The 26,243-nt window shown below is 34.6% G+C and overlaps 1 protein-coding gene across 1 annotated transcript in view; it reads right to left on the bottom strand.

Moving 5' to 3' along the window:
* LOC141573049 (uncharacterized) overlaps positions 1-26,243 on the bottom strand; it is a 127,500-nt gene that overhangs the window by 10,256 nt on the left and 91,001 nt on the right. Inside the window, exon 3 of the mRNA XM_074339752.1 lies at positions 1,705-1,887. Coding sequence (XP_074195853.1) covers positions 1,705-1,887 — 183 coding nt within the window. The remainder of the gene's footprint in view (positions 1-1,704; positions 1,888-26,243) is intronic.

Raw genomic sequence — 26,243 nt, 5'->3', positions numbered from 1 at the left:
TTGAAGGACTGAACCATTATCCTGTGGATCTGATGCTATCTCTGGGTAGATGGCGTCAGAATTCAGTTGAATTCTGGGACACCCTGCTGGTATCTGATAATTGTTTGCTGGTGTGGGGTGCCCCACATTGGAATTGGGTCCAGGGACCCAATTTACCACTCATATTCAGCAGTGTACTGTAAGTCCTAGCTAGTTCAATAGGTAAGAAAAAGAAAGAAAAGTTATACACATAGCAAAGAAATACATAAAACTCTTTGTTGGCAGACAACATGATTTTCTAAGCAGAAAACCTCAAAACCAACAAAACCAACTAATTTCTGACAAAATGCAAAGACCATTCAATGGAAAAAGGATAGTCTTCGATAAATTGTACTAAAACAACTGGAAGTGCAAATGCATTTGGCTAAGCTATGAACGTTAGCTGTGGTCAAACACCAATGTAGTAGTTGCTGTGAAGGTGATGTTTGGATGTGGGTAGGCCTCATCTAATCAAGTTGAAGACCTTAAGAAAAAATGAAGTCCCCTAAGGCAGAAGGAATTCTGCCTCCAGACTGTCTTCTAACTGAAAATATGAATTCTTCCCTTGGTCTCCAGCCTGCCTCATTTCCCTCCAGATTTTGGACGACTCATGTAAGCCTATTATTTTAAATAAGTATTTCTCTCTCTCTCTCTGTTGTATTTTGGTGAGAAACAAGTCAATACCATGTTTCCCTGAAAATAAGACCTAACCAGAAAAATAAGCCCTAGCATGATTTTTCAGGATGACATCCCCTGAACATAAGCCCTAAACCCGGTCTTATTTTCAGGGAAACACGATATATTCCACTCAGCTATTGGTTTTACTCAAAGCAGAAACACTTTGGTTGTTGATTTAAATTTGATAAACATTATTGTGCCATATCCCTAGTGTTTGTGAATGAACCAGGAGTCAGACATATGTTACTGGGAAAAGAGAGCTATTTTGCCCAAGGCGAAAAGAATGTATTCTCAAAGAATATCTGAAAGAAGAAACACAAATCTCCTCTTATCAGAACAGATACCAAGATCTGCAGTCCTTAAACAGGTGCTAACCTTCTTAATTTGTTCTCTACGTCTCTCTCTAAAAATATTTGTAGTGTTTTTGATTTATGCATTGTTAAGAGCAATAATATCTAACTCTCCCACCTCACACCTGGTGAGAAACAGATGACATTATCCTCAGCTGCTGAATGGACATTCACTTCCAGGATGTAACTAAGAATACCTAAGGAATAGCTACATACATGCACACACAATGGCTAAGAAAAACTGAAGGAATGTAATGGTCATCTGTTTTAACAAGATAATCTTATTTACCTCCAAATTCCACTCCACAAGCAAAAATTCAAAACCTTAGCAGAATAAAGTACCTTCCAACACTTCATATGATTGCTTTCCCAAAAAGTCTTTAATCAAAGTCAAGTGCTAAAATTATGCAAGAACAGAAAAACACCATAACTAGATTACGCCTAGAATTTCTAGTTCCCTACACAAATGGAAATTCTTGCCCCTCTAGCACAGCTTCTGACTTCATCAATGGAACAATACAGCAATTGAAGCTTGTTTGCTTTAGGAAAGATTAAATGAACCCCCAAACTGATCTAATCATAGTTTGATAAAACCAAAGAGATGGCAATTTCACAAATCTAGGTGCTAACATAACATATATTGAGGGATGAAATATACCTGCATTCTTGCTGAGGAATCATCATCAGGGTGGTCAGAGTAGTCATGGGAGCCAACATAGCATTTTGGTCTTCCCATTGTTTTTACTTGAAGAGGTCCCAGGACCCGTCTGCCCACCAGAGATGTGGCAGTGGATGCAGGTGTGCAGATACTTGTGAAAAGACTCTCCCCCACAGATGGAACCTGGAGGAAGGATCAATAAGATTCACAGTAAGAGATCCAAACAAACAGAGAGAAAAGGGGGAAAGGATATACACTGTTAACTATGGTACCTCTATTAGAGAAGCCATCCAGCCTCATCATCCACAATTAGGAAGCCTCGGGCGTCCATCTCCTTATATCCCCGTGCGGTAGTTCCTTTGATTGCTAGCACATGTATGCCAAGCCCAGACGCTATTCCTTTCTCCCCAGACCTAGCCGTCCTCAGTGCCTCACTCTTCTTAATTGTATCTAGTCACTAAAAATTCCTCACCTCTCCTCCATCCCTAAATTGGGCTTCCTTCCTAGCCTTGTTTTTAGAACTCTGCTCTTTCCCATTTCTGTTGCTGAGAAAGGAGAGAGGATAATCTTTAGTTCTGAGGAAAGGAAAAGTGGAAAAAGTCACTGAGATGGTCTGGTCTCTTCTTGGCAGCTTGTTTTTTCTTCCTCTTCTGATTAACTCCAGATAGTTACTTTAAGAAAAATAAAAAGCATACTTTATTTCAAGGAACAATCTCCTGTACTGTTTAAATTGTTAGCTCCTTATTATGCTCAAAGAGCTTTTTATTTTGCTTTTGTTTTGTTCCAATGGGGAAGATTATTATAAAATTCACTTTTATTGCATTTTCCTAATTTGGGGAATAATTTGTTTGTTTGCTTGCTTGCTTATTTACGGCAATTTGTGGGAAATGTGCCGTTCTCTCCCATGTCGGTTAATTAAATATCCCTGTATGTGGTAGGAAACATTACTAAACAGTGCAAATATTGACATGTTAGATTCTTTGAATAATGTATCATACTGATAATTATTTTCCTGTTAGGATTATTCATGATGATAGCATTATTTAAGACAATAATTCAACATCAGAAAATAAAATAACCAAGGTAATAACTGTAAATGTTCGCTGGGTGATGATTAGTGATTCCTGGCCAGCAAACAAATTTCCTCGTCAGTATAATTCTTCTTTAGTATGGAACCTCTCTCAAGTCATTAGGATCTCTCGGTAAAATCCAAATTGAGAAAAAAAAGAAATTGGCCCAGTTTAACAACTGCAGTGTATGATTGTAGTCTGAGACAGTGTGATTAACCCAGATATAGCAGTTATTTACTATTTCCCCTAAAAATAACACTTAGAAGCAGGGCAACTCAGTTCTCAGACTCAGATTGTGCATTCTACATCTAATGATTATAATGACTGCTTGCCTCAAAATACATTCTGTGGATTAAATAATAACCATGCATGTAAAAGAACCCTAGAAATCATGGGAAATATTATAGTATTAAAAATATTATTTTCTTACTTTCTGCAGAAATACCTATGTACTTTAATTACGTTTATACTATTTTTTTGCCATAGAGTTTATTTGTATTCCATACAGTGCCTCCATCTTTTCCTCTATAGTTTATGCTTTTATTATTATGCTAAGAAGTCTTTTTCTCCCCAAACATTACATAATATTCATGCACATTTTATCTTAATTTTTTCAGTCTCTACATTGTAATATTTAACCCAGCTAGAGTTTAACTTTGTTACAAGGTGTGTAACTTAGTTATCTAAAATATTTTTTCTCTCTGCAAATGATTAGTCGGTTATCTTTTGAAATGGCAGGGCCAAAAATCCTATCCCCATTTTAGGGATCAGTAACAAACACTCAAGGAGGTAAAGTGATAATCAGTGGTGTGGAAACCAGCTCAAACCTGCTTTCAAGACCTGACTGTAACCAGCATTTTTCACCTCCACATTCAATAAATTGCACATGGTGGAAATATTTACACCAGGAAAATTGGCAAACAATACAAACCAGAGCTCCCTCCTTCCCTTGCTCTCTCCTTCCTCCCTCCCTTCCTTCCTCCCTCCCTTTTTCTTTCCTCCCCCCCCTTTTTCCTTCCTTCCTTCCTTCCTTCCTTCCTTCCTTCCTTCCAACAGCCAGTTTGTCAGCATACCACTGGAAAGTTCTCATTCACAGTGGCAGTACACTGTGTTAAGGCATTAACAAGGTGAGAGCATAAACATGGCCTATCTTCCCGGAGCATCACTTGATTTAGTGGTAACATATTTAAGTATAAGAAACATAAGTATATTATAAAGTAGGATATAAAATTCCCATTACTTGTCAAGGTTTAGCTTGATACTCCAAAAAAACAGTGTCCTTGTGGCAGACAGATTTCATCCATACCCCCAATGCCCAGGACAGAGATGAAAAAGATACATTAACTCTCCTTGTCTTTAGGATATCTTCCGCAGACAAGATGAAAAGAAGTAGAATGGAATATTTATAAGGACTAGGGATTCCTCCTACAACCCCTAGCTTACACATCCTGTAATTTTAACTGATGAAGCTGGAACAAAACTGCAAATCCTCTAGCAGATCATTGGTCTTTCAAGGACAGTCCACTACTTCCCATTAGCTCATTATCAGTGTAGACTTAATGTAAAGAAAGCAGAAAATGTGTGCTGCTTGCCAACATACTCTAAATATTTAGAGTACTAGTACCCATCTCTACTGCAAGCAACCTCTAAGGTGTCTCTCCATGATCCCCACCTCCTGGTATTCATGACCTTGTGTAACCTCCAACTCTTGAGTTTGGGCTGGACTTACTGACTCACTTTTAATGAATAAAATATGGCAGAAGTAATGGGATGTCACTTCTGCAATTAGACGTTTAGTAGTCTGTGGTTTGTTTGGGGCCCTCTTTCGCTCTCTTTTGTCTTGCTCTCTCTGAGCTAAGCCAGCTGCCGTGTTTTGAGCTATAGAGAGATCAACATGGCAAGGAACTAATATCTCCAGACAACAGCCAGCAGAATCTGAGGCCTGTCAACAGCCATGGGAGTGAGCTTAGAAGTGAATCCTCTGTGAGTTGAACCTTGAGATGACTGCAGCCCTGGCTGATACCGTGATTGTAGCTTTGTGATAGATGGAAGTCAGACGCCCAGTTAAGCCATGTCAGAATCCCTGACCCTACGAAACTATGAGATAATGAATGTTTGTTGTCTTAAGCCACTAAACTTTGGAATGATTTATTATGCAACAATAGATAACTAATACAATCCTCAAGGAACTCAACTCAAGGATGATACTATTGTGAGGACTTACATGTTAAGAGTCTGACGGACTGATCCATCTATCAAATGCACCTGCTCCTCTTCTGAAGGCCTCTTTTATTTACTCTTCTTGGGGCATAAAGCTATCAATACTGCTTCCTTGTGAGTGGTATCTGAATTTCATGTATTTGGATTTTTTTCTTTCTGAATAGTCCTATACCTTTTATCTCAGTTCTTCTCCTCCCACTCAAACACTTTTATTGGCAGCTTGCCATTGAACTTTTGTTAGTCTGGAGCTATACTAGGGACAAAAGGAAATGGCCATGGAAAGACCAACCATATATCTGATGCTAATCAGATTAGCACCAAACTTTGACCAATCTCCGCCAGACTCTGCCGAGTTTGGTGCATCTGCTGAGGGCAGGGAAATGGTTCCACCTTGCTTGAAAACTCAGTGAAGGTTTCCCAGAAAAAGAAACAGTTGATCATAAAAGGGCCCTATGTGTACAATTTTGCAAGTATGCAGTAATGCCACTCTCAGAGTCTTCATATTTTTAAATCACTTTTGTCCTCTCCTATGTTTCGAGGGCTTTAAGTGCTCTCTCGTATACCTGGCTCTGCCTGATTTTGTTGCTATATACTATGTCGTTTCAGATATGGTTTTAAAAATTAATACTAGCATAACTTACCCAGTGGTGATTATTTCTCTTGTTGCACTATGCTATTCTGATTTATTGCTAAGATTTTCCAGGACACGGGAGGGTTGGGGAATGTTTCAGGGCCAGGTGAGTGTGTGCTTAGGAGGAGATGCTGTCAACTGTTTGTGAGAAGAGAAATCTGCTGTCTGGAACTCATTAAGCCCACAGGTCAGTGGCAAGGCCAGGATTATGGCCTTGGATTTAATATTGTCTGTCTTTGCCTTGCAGGGGGAATAGCATGTTAAGTATTTCTTACATTTTCTAATCCCTCATCACATAGACTTCCTTCATAAGGTGATCCCTACCTCCACTGACATTGATTGCAAAAACTTTGAAAATTCTGATCACCCTTCTCTCTGTTGCCTGATACTCTATGTAGGATGCTTGTTGCTTGGCCTTGCTCAGTCTGCCTGGTTACTCCTTTTATTGATGTTTATATTATACAAAATGGTCCTATTAACCAGTCGCCTTGCCTAACAGATTCAAACGATTCTGAGTCACTGTTGGCCATTTATTAACCTGGTCATTTATTACTCCAGTGTGACCAACTTTTGCAAAATGATCTTGCATTGTTGCAGCTTGCCCTTTGATGTGTAAAGTTGAGTTGAAGTGGGAAGGAAGCATCTGACTATGCACCTCCTTCACCAGATTTGTTGTCTGAACTGTCCAGGACTAAAGGCTTTCTTTTCCTGTGAGTTAACAAACTTTTTTGCATAGGAGGATAACTTTGCAGCTACCACATATTCACATATCCATCTAAGCAGGATAAATGTTCATTAATATCCATTTTTACATAGGAAAGCTGGATTGTGGTAAAGAGAGGACCCAGGTCCTCTTTCTGGCCACATATCTCTCCTCATTCAACACCCTCATTAAATACCAGTTCCCCATGAAACTGTATGAAATTTTTCTAGTTGGGAGCAATACCAACTACCTAGGAATTCCTCACCATTTTGATGGTGCCACTCTCATCATGAACCAGAGGCAGCTTGCATTTTAGCTGTTTGCGTGCATCTTTACCTCCCCACTAAACTGTTGATTCCTTGAAATCAGTGAAATATTTTCCTTTGTATTGCCCCCCCCAGCTTCTTGCACCAAAACCTACTACAAAAGTTCAATAAATACTTGTGGATTGAATGAATGAAAAAAAATGAATGAAAAGAAGGAGTCTGCACTTGCCAAGGTTTGAAGGCATTGGGCCATGAGGATCATGGGAATAGCAGTAGGAAATACAGATGAAATTTTGAGGCCGGAGACAGGAGGATCTGAAAATGGGTCCAGGCGCAGGTGGAAGACAGAATCTAAAGTTATGACTAACCTCATCACTGAAAAGGTCTGGCCAATTTAAAGTGATATATTTTGATTCATTTGTCTGTTTGTTTTGCTATCAACAAAGTTGATTGTAACAGTTAACTCCTGGAGTTGTCTAAGCCAGGAAAGGGAAAGGAAACTATTATTAGCTATCAAACTGCGAGTAAAGGGCATTTATTTGACAGTTTTTGAGCATTAGAATTAAGCTAAGCTCTCCATCAAAACATGAAGTAGCTTTACAAAGACATAGGATACATTTCCAAATATCACATGCTATTATGATTATTTTGTGAAAATAATACTGGCGATCACTTTCAACATTTGAATCACTTTGGGGTGACAATACTGTGATGTCACTTCTACGTATGGACTGTCCCTGAGTTTGTAAATGTGTAAGACGGTAGGAAAAGCACTGATTAGATCTGGAGTATGATTCAATTGTGCATTTCACCAGCTGTGAGACTTCAGGTAAGTCCCTCTAACCTTTCCGGGTTTCATTTTCCTAATTTTAAAATGAGGACTTAGATTGGAAAATTCATCAAGTCTAATATTCCTTAGTTCTAGGACTTAGGAATATAACACGCAAACGTGTTTCCTTTCCTTTGCTTTCTCCTCCTTCTATCTGGGCAGGCCCCTTCCCTCTCCACCAGCCACGGATTTTTTTCTGGGCTCTGAGGCTTCCTGGACCACAGGAACCCCCTAGTGGCCACCTGGGGAACTCTCTCACTAGACATTTCCTCCAGTTGCTAAACCTTGAGGGAGATTACAGACACACTGGAGAGCCTTCCTTTCTGTCTTTGACGTTTATACTTAGAATTCAGTTGATAGCGCCTTGTGTAATCTTTTCTAACATATCTATGTGTTGTTCCTTTTCTCTTCCAACTACTTTCCAATTACCTCAGGAAATATTTTCTCCTTCTTTCCCCTTCTACTCTCTCTTCATATTTTATTTATGAGAGAAAATAGGGTGACTTGTTTCATTTTTTAAAATAATTTATTGCTAAAATTTTAATACCTTTTTTCTGATTGTACAAGGACATATATGTTTATTATAGAAAGTTTGGAAAATAAGAAGAAGATAAATTACCCACAACATTGTTATCTAGAGCTATCCACTGGAAACAATTCAGGACACTTCCTTTTAAACTTCTTTTGTAAGCAAATCTAAATACATTTCAAAATATAATTTGGATTATGCTACACTTTTGTTTTTGTTTTTTATAGCCTGATATTATTCATTCAACACTTTATATCCTAATTATTTTCCAATGTCTTGCATTGGTTCAACTCCATATCTCATATTCCCAAGTCTAATAATAATAGTTTATCTAGTGATTCCTTTGTGCCTGGCACTATTCTAAGCACTATACATAGATTATCCCCTGAAATCCTCAAATAACCACGTGATACAAACACTGCTATTATCCACATTTTAACGATTTGGAAAGAGACAGAGAGATAAGTAATTTGTGCAGCTAGCGAATTCTAACATTGGAATTTGAGCCCAGAAGCCCAGCTCTAGAGTTTGTGCAACTAAGTATTATAGGTACCATGCTCTGTCAGCATTCCTATCATCTCTAACCTCAAACTATACCCCAAATTATACAACTTCTCTCTACTTTCTTACCACTTCCCTGGTCTAAGGTGCTACAATCTTTGACCTGGATTATTTCAAAAGTGTCACATCTGGTCTTCTTGCTTCTGACTTGCCTATTCACAGTTTACTTTTGACACAATACCCAGAAATATTCTTTTAGAACACCAGTACTATGGAGTCAATTATTTGGTTAAAACCTTCCAATTGCTGTCATTTGACTCAGAATAGGATCCATAGTCCTTTCTGTAAGCTGGCTCTTTCTGTTCACATCTAACACCCCCATCCTCACTCACTAGCTCCCTCAGCCCTCCCCCTACTGCCCTCTATTGTTCCCTAAATGTACTACATGGCATTCGTACTTCCTGTTCTGTTGCCTGGAATGTTCTAACACAGGAGAGCCACGTGAATTGCTTTCTTACCTTTTTAAGGTCTTTTTGTAAATGTCACCATCTCAGCAAAACTTTACCTTACTACATTTTAAATTTTCGAGCCTTATTGAGGTTTAATTGAGAAAAAATTGTAAAATATTTGAAGTGTGCAATGTGGTAATTTGATATACGTATACCTTGTGAAAGAATTCCCACCATTGAGTTAATGAACATATTTACCTTTTCCATGAGCCTTCTATGTCACCATCTTTGGTCCCTCACTCCCTAACCATTTTTTAAATTGCAAGCATTCTCTCAATTCCACCTTCCTGCCCCTGGGAATGCCAGATCTCCTCCCATAATTTTTATTAATTTACAGAGGGTACCAAAAAATGTATACACATTTTAAGAAAGGAAAAATTTTATTAAAATTGTAATGCTCAATATATACTGATACTAAAAGATGAATACAAGTCACATTTGACTTCTGCAATTAAAAGAGGTGCGCTCAAAGTGGTTACCATCAGTGTAATTTTAATACAGTTTTTTCCTTTCTTAAAATGTGTATACATTTTGGGGGGCATCCTATGTATTAATAAATTAATATATAACAAATTAATGTTTATTTTATATAGAGAGATATATAGTATGATTGTTATTCTTTATTTTTTGGTCTCTTCTGACTAGAACAGCCAGAGTATGTGTCTTAATTGCTTACACGTCAACAATTTTCTCTCACAAAGATTAGCTCAATGTATATCTTCTCGATTTGTATGTTATTCTTTAAAAATCTTAATCCTTTAATGCATCTGGAACTTATTTTGATATATGATATGAGATTATTTTTCTTCAAACCATTTGATCACTAATATATCCCATCTACATTAAATTGCGATCTTATTTTGCCATATACTAACATGTGTCTTTTTATTAATCTCTCTGGCCAGAATTACGTAAAGCCCATACTCTTCCAATGATTGTAGTCCTGAAAATGTTTGAACATATGATAGAGCAAATTAACTCACCATTGGTGGTGAGTTAACTTTGTCTTAAATATTTTCTAAGGTACTTTCATCACTTTATTCTTACAAAGTTAATTTAGAATTATGTCACTTACTTCCAAAATGGGACTTTGATTAGAATTTCATTAAAACTATAAATTATTTGGGAAGAATCAATACCTTCAGGCTATTCAGTGTTTTTAACAAAGAACATGCTGTATTTCATTCACTTGTATCTATGATTTGTTCCAAAAGGAATTCAGGTTGATTACATCAACTCATAAATTATAAAATCTTTAATAAGAGAATGAGGAAAATAGGACAAGAGGAGGAAAATAAACATAAGATGTAATTAGAAGTGAGCTCAATACACAAAATGCATTCCACATGCTTCTACACACTCAATAAATAGGATCCACAGATCCCAATAAATGGGATCTCCATGTCTGAGTCATGGACAAAATATTGCAAAGAGGGAGTTCAACAATTTCCCTAAGATTAAAAAAAGCTTTGAGAAAAAGAGATCAATTTCTCCCATAGCAACACTAAAAGTGTCCCTGAATTGTAAGAAACAGTGCTTTCAAATCCAGCAACAAACACTATAGGGTTACAAATTAAATGCCCCACATTGTAGGTTATCACATAGCATCAAAATTCAGTTTGCTTAAAGTTAGTTATTCAGGACCATAAAGATATGATCCACATCCACAACTCCTGGGGGACTGTCTTAATACAGGGGAAGTTTTGGCATAACTAGATTATGCAGCAATTAGTTTCAACTTAAGAGAACTACCTGATTGGGTATTGGCTATGGTGGGAATAATTCTGAAGCTTCACTGAGGCTTAATAAAACCCTCCACAACTAGATTGAAGGACAACATCTTGGAGCTGATGAGCCCTGGAGAAACACGCTGTCCCCCAATATTCCCCAGTAAAAATTTTTTAAAAAGGAGTTCTAAGATCAATTGCTGATATCCAGTGGGGTTCAGGGGTGAGCAGGTATCAATCCATAAGCTATTAGTTCACCATATAGGAGAAATGAATGTGTGTACAGCTTCTAAAAAATCTTCTATAGAAATAATTTGAAATATATAAAAATTCAGATTAAAAAAACTGGGCAAACCCCAAACTAAATATTTCGAAGAAAACCACACCTAGACATTTTATAATCAAAGTGCTGAAACCTGAAGACACAGAAAAAAATATTGAAAGCACCTGGGTGGGGATGAGGGTGAGGAGTCATTACATTAAATATAGAGGAACAATGATTTGAATAACTGCAGATTTTGCATTAGAAACCATGACAGACAGAAGAAAGATAAAATTTTTAAACTGCTGAGTAAAAAGAATTCTCAACCTAGGATTTTATATATAGCACACAAAAAAATCAGATATAGCAAAAAAGTCAAGAATGAAGGCAAATAAAGATGTTCTTAGATGAAGAAAAATAAGAGAATTTGCCTCCACTGATGGTCCCTAAAAGAAATACTAAAGAAAGATTTTGGGGCTGAAGGAGATGATACCAGAGGGAAACTTGGAACTTCAGGGATGAAAGGGAAATGACAGAAATAGTAAACATTTCAGGAAATGTAATAGGTTACAATCTTTCTTGAATTATTTAAAATGTTTCATCATTGTAATAAATAATTGTAATATTTTCCGGGGAGAGGATTTCAGTGTATGCAGATATAATACATTTGTAAACTACAACATAAGAGAGAAAAGTTAAGGGACCTATAAGGTACTAAGCCCTCTATTTTTTGTTTGTTTGTATTTTGGATTGGGACTGATAATTATATTATTATGTCATTCTTCCAGCATCAAGTATTATTCAAGTTCACAACTATTCAGGTAAGAGAAACCCTTGAAATTTCAGTTCTTATATATTACTGTACTACATTTAGATTGAAAACAAACATAACATTTGCCTAAGATTCTGCTTTTTAATTATTAGAGGAGAGAGTACCTATCACTTTAGGTTTTTTTCTTAACATTTTTAATACGGTAACAAATACAAATAACATTAAATTTACCATTTTAACAATTTTTAAGTATAGAGTTCAGTATGTGTTTAAGTATATTCATATTATTGTGCAGCAGATCTAGAGAAATTTTTCATCGTGCAACACTGAAACTCTATACCCACTGAACATAACTGAATATATACAAAGAAGTTGTATCACTAGGTCAAATGGTAATTCTCTTTTTAATTTCTTGAGGAACCTCCATACTGTTTTCCATAATGATTACACCATTTTAAATTCCGCCCAACATTCGACAAGTGTTCCAACTTTTCTGCATCCTCACCAACACTTGTTTTATGTTCTTTTGAAAGTGGCGGTCCTAATGGGTGTGAGGTGATATCACAATTTGTGTGTGTGTGTTTTAAGACCTTGTTTTTTTTTTGTTTGTTTTTTTTTACAGCAGCTTTAGGTCTACAACAAAGTTGAAAAGAAGGTACAGAGATTTCCCATATACCCTTGCCCTCACATAATGCCTGGTTTCCTCCATTATTAATTTCACTCACCAGAATGGTACGATTTTTTACCTAGGATGAACCTTCATCACCACGTCATAATCACCCAAAGTCCATATTTTACCTTAGAGTTCACTCTACATTCTATGTACATTCTATGGGTTTGGACAAATGTATAATGACACATATCCATCCTTATAATATCATACAGAATATTTTCACTGCCTTAAAAATCCAGTGTTCTGCCTATTTATCTCAGCTCCGCCCACCCATAGCAACCACTGATCTTGTCTCCTTTTACTTTTGCCTTTTCCAGATGCCATGTTGTTGGAATCATACAGTATGTAGACTTTTCGGATTAGTTTTATTCACTTAGCAATATACGCTTTTAAGGTTCCTCCATGTCTTTTCATGGCTTGATAGCTCTTTTTTTCAGTACTGAATAATATTCCATTGTCTGGATGTACCCCGATTTATTTATCCATTCATCTACCGAAGAACATCTTGGTTGCTTCCAAGTCTTGGCAATTATGAATAAGACTCCTAGAAACATCTGTGTGCATGCAGGTTTTTGTATAAACTTAGGTTTTCAACTCCTTTGGGTAAAAAGGAACACAACTGCTGGATCATATGGTAATATTATGTTTAATTTTGTAAGAAATCGCCAAACTATCTTCCAAACTATTAGTACCATTTTGCATGCTCACCAGTAATGAAGGAGAGTTCCTGGTACTCCATATCCTCACCAGCATTTGTTGTCGTCAGTGTTCCAGATTTTGGCCATTCTAACAGGTGTGTAGTAGTATCTCATTGTTGTGTTAACTTGCATTTCCTTGATGATATAAGATGTGGAGCATTTTTTCATATGCTTATTTTCCATCTGTATATCTTCTTTGCTGAGGTGTCTGTTAAGGTCCTTGGCCCATTTTTTACTGGATTGCTTGTCTTCTTATTGTTGAGTCCTAAGAGTTCTTTGTATATTTTGGATAACAGTCCTTTATCAGCTATGTTTTAGAAAATACTTCCTCCCAAACTGTGGCTTGTCTTCTAAGTCCCTTAGCATTGCTTTTGCAGGGAGAAGTTTTTAATTTTAATGAGAACCAGTTCATCTATTATTTCCTTCATGGATTGTGTCTTCAGTATTATGTCTATAAAGGTATTACCATACCCATGATCATCCAGGTTTTCTTCTATATTATTTTCTAGGGAAATTTTTAGTTTTGCATTTTAAATTTAAGTCTATGATCCATTTTGATTTAGTATTTGTGAAGTGTGTAAGGTGTATCTAGATTCCTTACTTTGCATGTGGATGTCCAGTTGTTTCAGCATCAGTTGTTGAAGATACTGTCTTTCTCCATTGTATTGTCTTTGCTCGCTTGTCAAAGATCAGTTGACTATATTTATCGGGGTCTATTTCTGGGTTCTCTATTCTGTTCCATTGAGCTATTTGTCTATTCTTCACCTAATACCATACTATCTTGATTACTGTAGCCTTATAGTAAATTTTGAAGTTGTGTAGCAGCAGTCCTCCAATTTTGTTCTTTTCCTTTATTGTGCTGGCTATTCTTGGTCTTTTGTCTATATATATAAACTTTAGAATCAGGTTGTCAATATCCATAAATAACTTATTGGAATTTTTATTGGTATTGCATTGAATTTACAGATCAAGATGGAAATCACTGACATCTTGATAATATTGAGATTTCCTATTCATAAACATGGAATATCTCTCTACTTAGTTTTTTTAAATTTTGTTCATCACTTTTGCAGTTTTTCTCATCTAGAACTTGTATATACAGAGGGTACTAAAAAATGTATATACATTTTAAGAATGGAAAAAAAACTATTAAAATTATGTTGATGGTAACCACTTTGAGCAGCACCTCTTGTAATTGCAGAAGTCAAACATGACTTGTAGTCATCTTTTGTTATTTGTATATATTGAGTATTACAATTTTAATAGTTTTTTCCTTTTTGTATACATATTTTGGTGCCCTCTGTATTTTGTTAGATTTATACTTAAGTATTTAAATATGGGGGTGCTAATGTAAACAGTATTTTTTTTACTTCAAATTCCAATTGTTCAATGTTGGTATATAAAAAAAGCAACTGAATTTTGTATATTAACCTTGTATCCTGCAATCTTGTTATAATTACTTATGAGTTCCAGGAGTTTTTGTGTTGATTCTTTCAGGTTTTCTACATAGATAATCATGTCATCTGTGAACAAAGACAGTTTTGTTTTCCTTCCCAATCTGTATGCCACTTATTTCCTTTTCTTGCTTTATTGTATTAGCAAAGACTAATTACAAAGGGAAAGCTTTGAGTTTCTCACCATTAAGTATAATATTACCTGTAGGTTTTGGTAGGTAAACTTTATAAGTTATGAAATTTCCTCTCTATTCCTCCTTTACTGAGAGCTTTTATCATGAATCATGGTTGGACTTTGTTAAATGCTTTTTCTGCATTTATTGCTATCTCCTTGTGGTTTTGATTTGCATATCCCTAAAGATTATTTATGATAATCATCTTTTCATGTACTTATTCACCATTTGTATATGTTTTTCAGAAAAATGTTTATTCAAGTCTTTTGTCCATTTGTAAGTTGGGTATCTTGTTGAGTTGTACACGTTCCTTATATATTTTAGATATAATTCATATGAGATATATGATTTGCAATTATATTCTCCCATTCTGTAGGTTGCCGTTTTACTCTGTTGTTTCTGTTGATGTGCAGAAATTTTTAAGTTGATGAAGTTCCATTTGTCTACTTTTCATTTTGTTGCCTATGTTTTTTATGTCATATCCAAGAAATTATTGCCAAATCCTATGTTCTGAAGATTTCTCCCTATGTTTTCTTCTAGGAGTTCTTTAGTTTCAGGTATTACTTTTATGTCTTTAATCTATTTTGAGTTAAATTTTGTAAATGGGGTAAGGTAAGAATCTAATTTCATTCTTTTGCATGTTGATATCCACTTTTTCCAACATAATTGGTTGAAGAAACTGTCCTTTCCTGATTATGTAGTCTTGGCACCCTTGTCAAAATCATTTGGCCATAAATGCAGGGGTTTATTTCTGGGTTCTCTATTCTGTTCCATAAATCTATTTATCTATCTTACGCCAGTACCACACTGTATTAATTACTGTCGTTTTGTAGTATGTTTCAAAATCAGGAATTATGAGGCCTCCAGCTTTTTATTTTATTTTTCTGAGTTCCCCCACCCCTTGACTATTCAGTCTTTTGTGGTTCCATATGAATTTTAGAACTTATTTTCCTATTTCTGAAAAAAATATTGTGATTTTCATAGAGATTATTTTGAATCTGTCGACCACTTTGCGTAATATGAACATTTTAACAATAGTAAATCTTCCAATCAATGAACACAGGATGTCTTTCCATTTATTTATATCTTCTTTGATTTAGTAATGTTTTGAAGTTTTCAATGTACAAGTATTTCACCTCATTGGTTGAATTTATTCGTAAGTATTTTATCCTTTTCTAATGTGATAGTAAATGAGATTTTTTTCTTAATTTCTCTCTCAGATTGGTCATTATCAATGTATAGAAATGCAACAAATTTTTGTGTGTTGATTTTCTATCCTGGAACTTTGCTTATTAATTGTAACACTTTTGTGGAATCTTTAGGATTTTCTACATATAGGATCATGTCATTTGTGGACAGATATAATTTTACTTTTTCTTTTGTGATTTGGATGCCCTTCATTTCTTTTTCTAGTAAAATGTTCTGTTAGAAAACTTCCAGTATTATGCTGAATGGTGGTGGTGAAAGTGGGCATCCTTGCCTTATTCCTGATCTTAGAGCAAGAGCTTTCTGTCTTTCACCATTGAAGCTGTGGGATATATTAGGTTGGTGCAAAAGTAATTGCGGTTTAAAGGGGAAAAAATAATTGTAAAAACCACGATTACTTTTGTACCAACCTAATATATATTGGGGGTGCCAAAAAAATGTATACAAGAGGACACTTTGGTCAACGTTGCTTAAGCAGTAGTTTGCTGTAATCAGAAGTGTCTGGATGCTGATGATAACCACTGTGAGTACCTCTTGTAATTGCAGAAGTCAAACGTGACTTGTATTAAATTTTTTTATTATCAGTATATATTGAGTATTACAATTTTAATACAGTCTTCCTTTCTTAAAGTGTGTGTGTGTATATATATATATATATATATATATATATATATATATATATATCTTTTATCATGATGAGTTATTTTCTTTCTAGTCTTAATTTCCTGAGTGTTTTATCATGAAAGATATTGAATTTCGTCAAACGCTTTTACTGCATCAGTTGAGATTATCCTGTGGTTTTTTTGTCCTCCATTTTCTTAATGTGGCATATTATATTGATTGATTTTTATATGTTGAACCACCCTTGAATTCCAGGTATAAATCTCACGTGGTGATGGTGTATGACATTGTGTTCTTGAATTCAGTTTACTAGTATTTTGTTTAGGATTTTTACATTATATTCATCAGGGATATTGGTCTGTAGTTTTCTTTTCTTGTGGTGTCTTTGTCTGGTTTTTATATCATGGTAGTGTTGGCCTCATATAATGAATTTAGGGGTATTCTCTCCTCTTCAATTCTTTGGAAGAGTTTGAGGAATATTGGTATTAATTCTTCTTTAAATATTTGGTAGAATTGACCAGTGAAGCCATCTTGAAAAGCCTGGGCTTTTCTTTGCTGGGAAATTTTTTGATTGCTGATTCAGTCTTCTTACTGGTTATAAATCTGTTCATATTTTTTTTTAATTTTTCAATGATTCAGTATTAATAGATTGCATGTTTCCAGGAATTTATCTATTTCTTCTGAAGTATACAATTTGGGGGGTTATAATTGTTCATAATAGTCTCTCTGTAGTTGCAATTTTCTTTTTATTTCTGCAACATTTTAATATTATCTCTTTCATTTCTAATTGTAGCTATTATGTCATATCTCTACTTTTCTCAGTCTTTTCAAAGGCTTTGTCAATTTTGTTATTTTTTTCAAAAATAGCTCTTTGTTTCATTGATATTTTTCTATTTCATAGGTATTTATGCAAGTGAAATAAAAACATATGTTCAGGCCAAAGCCTGTTAACAAATGTTTATAGCAGCTTTAGTTGCCAAAACTTAGAAGCAACCCACATGTCTCTCATCTGGAGAATAAATAATCAAATTGTGTTGTCTATTTAAATAAATATTTCTTAAGAATAAAAGGGTGTGAACTACTGATACCTACAACGACATTCATATATTTCAAATACATTATCCTAGCTGAAAGAAGTTAGACTCAACATCAGTGTGATTCCTTTTATTTGACATGCTGAAAAATGCAAAACTATATGGATAGAAAACAATCAGTGATATCAAGGTTTAAAGAAATAGGTTTGACTATAAAGTGGCAGAAAAGGACATTTTGGAAAGGGACTGTTGGAATTTTTCTGTATTTTTTAAATTTATGGTTGTGGTTACATGACTCTATGCATTTGTCAAATCTCATAGAACTATGCAATATAAAGATTGAATTTTATTGTTTATAAATTTTAAGTAAATTTGAAAAAATCAAAATACCACCAAATTTTTCTATTTGAGTCAGAAAACTGAACACAGATTAATATATAGTGCTTTTTCTTAAAAGACAATGAAAAATTCACTATCTTTAATCTTCTTTATTAATGTAACATTTCATCTTACCAAAAAAAAGTAATAGGATTTTTGTCTTCCTATTATAAAGACATCGGTGTACTACTCAACAATGTTGCTAAAGTACTCTGTCAGCGGGATGGAGGTAGAAAAGAAGAGATTATGGGTTTTTTGATAAATCTTTCCTGTTATTTGTGTGGTTGTTCTGTAAGCAAGAGAATCTGCTATCTTGGTAGTTTTCTGAATAGAGTTGTCTAACAGAAAGAATCAATGAAGCTACTGACTGATTAATGAACAGGAAAACGCAGAATGCTGCTATCTTTTTCAACAGTGAAAAAATACAGACTTTAAGAATAAACAGAGCCAGACACATAATATGTGACTCATTTTCTCTAACCCTAGCTCATTGTTTTCAAAAACTAATTTATATCCACATGTTGATGAAAAATAAACTTTAATAACTTTTTTCTTTTTTTGGTGGTAGGAAGTGAGGTTTTAGTATTTTGGGATCAGATCGATTCAATCTTATAAACATCTGATGTAATTGATGTTAGTCTTTGAACTTCTCAGTGTTTCTTTTCCTAAATCTTCATTATCTACTTTACTTCTCATTTGTTTTTATTTCTTTTGTTTAGCACAAGAAAATAAAATATTTTCATTTTAGGTGTGTTATGGATTTTGCTAATTCCTCCCAAAAGCCACCAGTCTTCACAGAACAGTGAACTCCATCAGGGTCTTAAACAGCTTGAAAAATATCCTTAAAACTAGTTAGATAAAAGGAAAAATCATCAAAGTGGACATAAAGAAATCATATTCAACTGTTTTCCTACAATTAATCTTCTGTTCTCGATCCCTTGCAGCTCTTCTTCCCCTATGCCTATGTTATATTGTTTTTGTAGCCATGGCAACATTAAGGATAAGAGGAATTGATAGAATGAAATTTAAAACATAGACTTTGTACGTAAGTATATGTGCAGGTGCATAATTTCTTTACTGTGCATCAGACCACTCTGTTAACACAATTTCTCTAGAAACAAATATAATCTTATAATACCAAATTTTCCAATTTGAATAATTATCTGAGTACCTAAATGCTGAACTCTAAATTTAGTGCTGATGAATCAATATGAGGATTTTTTAACAGATGAACAACATGCCATTTTCTGTTTCTGCCTGATTTACGAAGGAGTGCTTTAAGTATACTAAGACTCATGTTTATGATGAATGTTAGTATTTAGGATCCAGAGATCAAAGAGAGTAGATATGTGGACCACACAGAAGGGAAACATGAGAGGTTATGACTATGGAATAGTAGAACAGGTCAATGTGTAGGCTGAGGAAAAAATGGGAAGATTGAGTAGCCAACCTAAACCCCAGTGTCCCCTACTTTGTTACCCTGGTAGAAAACCCAAGTGTACAAATCCGTTGTCTCTCTACTTCTTGAATTCTGTGCACATCTGTCTTTCCCCAGTCCCTTCTTTATCACAGAGTCACTCTCAGCTCCACTTAACCCATAACCTTGTTCCCATCCCCAATCCAGCTCAAGTTCTTGTATCAGAACACTCTGCTTTTACTACCCGGAAGGTGATGTGTTATGGAAAAGATTAAATATTTCTCTGCTAGAGTTGGGTGTTTCTTTGATAGACAACTTTGAATATATGTTTCTCATAGAAACATTATATTATTGCTATATTAATATAATACAATACCTCAGATATATTTAGATTTGGCCTCATCAAGAGATACAAATAGCCTGTATAATATTTTTCCCCCCCAAAAAATGTCTTCCAATTCTGAACAACTGATTTGCAATCAAATCTCTGCAACCTAACCTATTGTTATAGGAGGAATTCCAGGTAGATATCTTTGTATCTGTGTTGTCTTCTTCATTACTTTAAATTTCTGGGCACTAGAGATAAGGTTAAACCTTTTATTATATTAGTAATGAAGACAGAGTATCTACTTTGTGCCGTAAGCCAGACTCTAGAGAAGAGGAAATTAATCACCATCAATTGTTTACTATATACAAATTTGGCTGTGATCTATGCTTGGCCAATTCAAAAGGAAATAAACAAATCTAGTCTTTTCCCTCTGGGAACTTAAAATCAAATATAGGCTATTCTAATAAAGCCATAGAGGCCCAGGAAACATGTAAATTAAATAAGAAGTATTTATCAGTCAAAAATAGATTGAATTAAATGAGAGCTGATCTTTTCAGAAGTGTTCTGAAAGGTTACAAGGCATCCCTCTGTGACAGAGTGAAGGGCTGCCTGGTGATGCTCTCCCCGAGGTTCTTTGATTTGCCCACTTCCCACACTGTGGAGGACTTTTCCCTGAATCTAGAGCATTGGAACCATCAAGGGTTTACACTCAGTGTTAACACTGCACCTGTGAGGAGAGCATAAATCTGCCTGGCTTTCTCTTTCTTCTCTATAGTTATTCCACACTTGGAACTTTACCTTTCATTTTGAAAATATAGAATTCCCTCCATTGTGGCACGTTGGTTCAGTTGAAGGACAAAGAAAATCTGGCCTCACACAAATATATAATTGGAAAAAAGAGGAATGTTTTAGTAGCCTTTTTTTTTCCCCAGCTATCTTTTACCCTCTCCACATATTTTAAATTTTCTACAATAAACATGTAAGGTTTTTTTAAATTAAATTTATTGTGATGACAATGGTTAGTAAAATTACATAGGCTTCAAGTGTATGATTCTATAATAGATCATCTATATAACACATTGAGAGCTCACCACCCAGAACAGTTCTCATTCCATCACTGTATATTTGACCCCCTTTACCTTCTTCTACCATCCCACTAGTAGCCTTTTTAAGATAACCTGATAACCACCAAAACTTAGTGAGTGGTAGTTTCTTAAATGTTTGTTGCAATATGGAATCTGAAACCACATCAATAAACTTTATGTGTTCTGTCACATTAAATTGATTTGTCTACCTTGAATTTTGAGTAAGTTATTTTATCCATGAAAGATTTGGTAACAGAATACATTGGTCATTTGGAAAATATTGGATCATTGAGTTAAACAGAGCTTATAAATGTTGATATATTTCATTATACAATATAAACATTATATTTGTTAATATCTCTAAAATCTTTTCAGAAAAGTCTTTATGTGTCGGGACATTATCAGGCTCATGTTGTTGTACACAAATTTTTCAAAAATTTAGAGAACTGACTCTGGGTGGTGAACACACAATGTGATATGTAGATGATGTATTACAGAATTGTATACCTGAAATCTATGTAACTTTACTAACAATTGTCACCCCAATAAACTTTAATTAAAAGTTTTTGTTTCAAAATTTTAATTCATTTTAAGGTACCTGTGAGTCTGTTTCTGTTAACTGGTTATTTTGGCTTGTTTTTTCATTTATTTGTTTTTCATTTTTGTCACTTGGCTGGTCTCAGACATTTTTATTTGAATACTAAACATTGTGTATGTAATATTGTAGATTATCTGCTTTTTGCCATTTTTCCCCAGAGGGGATTTAATTTTCTTTTTTCAGAAAGTGAGAATAGGGCCACATCTTACTTCTGACTGAAACATTTGCATATTGATGAAAAGATTTAATCAGCAAATATATATAATAACTCTAAATTTGTGTGTGTATACACAGAACACCATATTTTAAAAAGATATCTAGCAAAAAATAAAAATGACAAGAAAAATAAGTAATCACTTAATACTCAGTAATTTATAGCTCAAGAAAATAATTTCTAGTAAAGACAAAGATTGAACAATAGAACCATTAAGTTTGAACTAATGAAAATTATAAATACTATACTGTATGTGTAAGGAACCAGTACATGCTCCTTAAAAACATACAGTTTTAACTGAACCTAGAATGTTAACTAAAATTGTCCAGACATTAGGTCACTGATCAAGTCTCAATAAATTTCAATCTAACACACTATTTTTTATCAACATGCAATTGAGATAGAAATCAATAACAAAATATATCTTTAAAAACTACATGTATCTGGATATTTTAAAATCTACATAAATAATTCATAGACAAAAAATCATAACAAAAATTACAAAATATTTAGAGTTAAATAATGAAGAAAATAGAAAATCTCAAAATTTATGTGGTTGTTAATTTTATGTCAACTTGACTGGGCTAAGGGATACCTAGAAAACATTATATCTGGGTGTATATTTAAAGGTGTTTGTAAAAGAGATTAAAATTTGTATTGATGAACTGAATAAAACAGACAGCTGTTCCCAGTGTGGAGGGCCATCATTCAATTTCTTGAGCCTCATTAGAACAAAAAAGGAGAGGAAGTGCGAATTTGCTCTCTCTGCTTGATCTGACACATCCATCTCCTGCCCTCAGACATCAGTGCTCCTGGTTCTATGGCTTTCAGACTCAGATTGTAATTTACACCATCAGACAGACAGACAGACAGACAGACACACACACACACACACACACACACACACACACACACACACCATTCTCAGGTCTTCAGATTTGGTCTGATTTACACTGCTGGCTAGTATTATGGTTCTCCAGCTTGCAGATGGCATTTTATGGGACTTCTTAGCCTCTGTAATCATGCAATATAATTTCTATAATAAATATTTTCTTCTATCTATTATTCTGTTTCTCTAATACATTGCAGGATACATGCAAAGTAATATGAGGAAGAAATTTTATAAACTTAAATGCTCGTGTTAAAAAAGAAAGACTAAAAGTGAATGAGCTAAGCTTCCAATTTAAGTTAGGAAAAGTTCCCAGAGAGAAAAGACTAGATTTGTTTAGTTCCTTTTGAATTGGCCAAGCATAGAATAAACCAAAAACAAGTAGGAAAGAGGCCTAATAACAAATTAATGAAATAGGAAAAAAAAGCATGAAAAAGATCAACAAATTGAAAATTTGTTTTAATAAAAGTTCATAAACCTCAGGCAATATTGATGAAGATAAACAAAAGAAACCAAAACCAAAAAAATAACCTTTGAATCCTCTAAAAGCACTCTTAGATCATGAAGAAAAAAATAAAACAATGCAAAGAAAATACTATTTTCCTAAGAACTTATTGCAAATGTGTTTATTTCCCCTTAAAGGTGTCAGTGACCATATTTCTCACCATTGCTTATAGATGTGAATTTTTTGGCCTTGTTTCCAATAACCTTCAAGCCTAAACATTCAGAAAGAAAAGAAATGACTGCATATTGTTTCTCTGTGAATGTATGTATGTGTGAGCACACGCATGGTTATGTGTGTGAGCCTTTCCTTTTTACAATGAAAATAGATAAGATTTAAAAAATAAGTTCCTCACATACAAACAAAAATAAAATAGGAATCAGCCAACACCCTGAAAAAAAAAAGGGAAAATACAGGAACCTGTAAAAAGAATAAAGGAAGGAAGGAAGGAAGGAAGGAAGGAAGGAAGGAAGGAAGGAAGGAAGGAAGGAAGGAAGGAAGGAAGGAAGGAAGGAAGGAAGGAAGGAAAGGAGGGAGGGAAGAAGGGAGGGAGGGAGGAAGAAAGAAATCCTATCCATCGTTTGATATTTCAAAGGTCTTTTCAGATCTCAAATAGAAGGCTGGTGATAATTTGTTTAGTGCCACTGAAAAACTTAATCCTCTCTGCTCTCTCAGCTCATGTGGGATTTCTACCTGCATGATCTTAGCCTTGGGTGGAGGAAGTGGTGGATTTTGGCCTGAGGGAAAGTACAAAGCAGAAGTTGGCAAAGTATGGCCTGTAGGCCATATATGGCCTTCTACTGGTTTTGTAAATAAAGTTATATTGGAACACAGTCACAGTTACTTGTCTTTGTATTGTCTATGACCACTTTCATTGTACATCATCAGAACTAAATAGTGGGGATGTAGACTATATGGCCCACGATGTCTAAAATATTTATTGTCTGGCCTTTTACAGAAAAACTTTGACAATTCCTGCTGTGAGGAGTCAGAGTTCACGTGATCAACAGGGAGTTTTACAATTGCAACTATCTGTTAATGACAGAACAGCACAAAAGAACCTTTGCTTTCTTTCAAGATTGGTCCTTAGTGTAGAGGTTTGGATTAGGCAACATGACAAGGCACCTTGGGGTAATACATATTGTACAGAAAAATTTTAAATGAGAGAGAGAGAGAAAGAGACAAAGAGAACCCATGATAAGAGTTAATGGATGAATATCATAATATAGAAAAAGTTCTTTCCACTGATGTAGAATAGTGTCAAACATAGTCATTATACCCAGCCCATGGTTTTCTATTGTCATTTTAGAATACTTTTCACGCTTATTAAGGACATAAGACTGGTCATCCTGGAGGCTGCTCTATTTTTATTTTAGGAAAATAACTTATCTTCGCTGAGCTATGGAGCTCTTATTATCAAAGTGCTTCCTTTTACAAAGACTCAAAGAATTTTTTGTTTTGTGGCTATGACACATTTGTATCAACTACTGTCAATTCTCAAGGAAAGCCTCATTATACAGATATTTCCTTAAGAAAATGACTCAACAAAATAAAAGGGCATTTCAAAAATTTGCATAGTTCATTGTGACTATAAGTTACCATTTTTAAGAATTCATATAGAATCCTAGGACCATTTTAAGATTGGAAAAGCCACAATTAGTACTATTTATCAAAAATTGGAAAGTAATGTCTCTAGAAATATCATACTGATTAGTTTTGCTTGGATGTTTCAAAAAATAATTAAGCAAACCATCGATTAATCATGCAGTTAGATAAAAAACAACTCCCTGGGATAAAAATTATAGTTTTGTGACAAACTATTCCATTCAGTTGTACTTCTAGAGATGCAAAATTACGTCTTTCAGTATTTCAAGAAAAATAATAGTATACTTGCTCTTTATTGGGCAGAGTTTACTTCATTTACAGATGTACTCGGTTATTCTTATATATCTTAAGGTCTTTCTAAAAAGGTGTGTTATATGTCTGAAGAATATGTCTCTTTTTAAACGATATAAATCCAGATTAAAATCCTGACTCTTGCCTTGGGTCTTAAGTGATTCTGTAAATTATTTAATCTCTCTGAAGTTCAGTTTCTCATCTATAAAATTGGGATAACAGTAGTACTTATCTCATAGGGTATTGTGAGGATTAAATGAGTTAACAAATATAAAGCTTATATTACATTGTCTGGAATATGGCAAAAGCTAAAAAAAAAAAAAAAAAAAGGTTAGTATTATTATGCTCCCTGTAATCGGGGAAACTAATTATGCTGTATCACCACATGTAAAAGCGCCTTGGTGAAATCAGTTGTTACACCAATAAGCTTTCTCCTAGTTGATTGAGTTTTGGTTTTTGTCTTTGGTATTTGAGTTTTTGTTTGTTTTGCTTTCTTGTTTTAAGTAAATTTGTGTTCCTTAAGTGGATTTTTTAAGTGGCTAGCTTTACCTTGCATTCATGGCAGATCAATACTTGGACCATAATTACTTGCCAATACTTTTTAACAGACATGGCAAACCTATAGCACACATGCCACCACTTTACTCTCCCACTTCAGGAAAGACATCACTAATCAATGACAACATTTCTTTTCTACCTGAGTTCTAATGCAGCTCAGAATCCTTCTCAATACATCACTACTGGAAGACAAGAGCAGTAGATCAAAGATAATATATGGGCTGAAATGTGACTGGCATCCCTGATTTAGGAGACAGTGCCTGTTAAATTTTCATTTATCTTTTATTTTCATGTATCTTTTATTCTCCAATACCTTCCATTCCTTTTAGTTCTTCTCCATGTCTACATTTTTACCTTCCTAATTCTTGGGTCTACTAGTGATTGCTACCCACTCTATCATATCTCAGATCCATTGTTAATATTGATACTAAGATGTTGTTTATTGAATGTCTATACTATTAAAGTTGCCTAGAAAGATCACACCTGCCCTTACAGAGTCTACAGACTGGTAGATTTACATAAACATTAACAAATAGTCACCTTTAGAATTTTAAATTACAGTTGAACTAAATTCTATAAAGGAAAAGTATACAACAGGAGTCCTGACTGAATATAATGAGTCAGAAAAGACTTCCTTAAGGTGGTAATGTTTGTGCTGAGACCAAAAGACAAACAGGACTTAGATAGAAGGAGGTGGTGAGAGATAAAAACATTCCAGGCACGGAGGTTAGTATGAATGAAAGTTTAAGGATATGGGGAACAGAGTGTATTTAGAGAACTTACAAGGCCAGCTCTC

Source organism: Rhinolophus sinicus, linkage group LG09, assembly GCF_036562045.2.
Source record: "Rhinolophus sinicus isolate RSC01 linkage group LG09, ASM3656204v1, whole genome shotgun sequence".
Lineage (NCBI taxonomy): Eukaryota > Metazoa > Chordata > Mammalia > Chiroptera > Rhinolophidae > Rhinolophus > Rhinolophus sinicus.
Note: the sequence above shows the minus strand (reverse complement) of the source record. Positions and strands in the feature narration are given on the sequence as shown.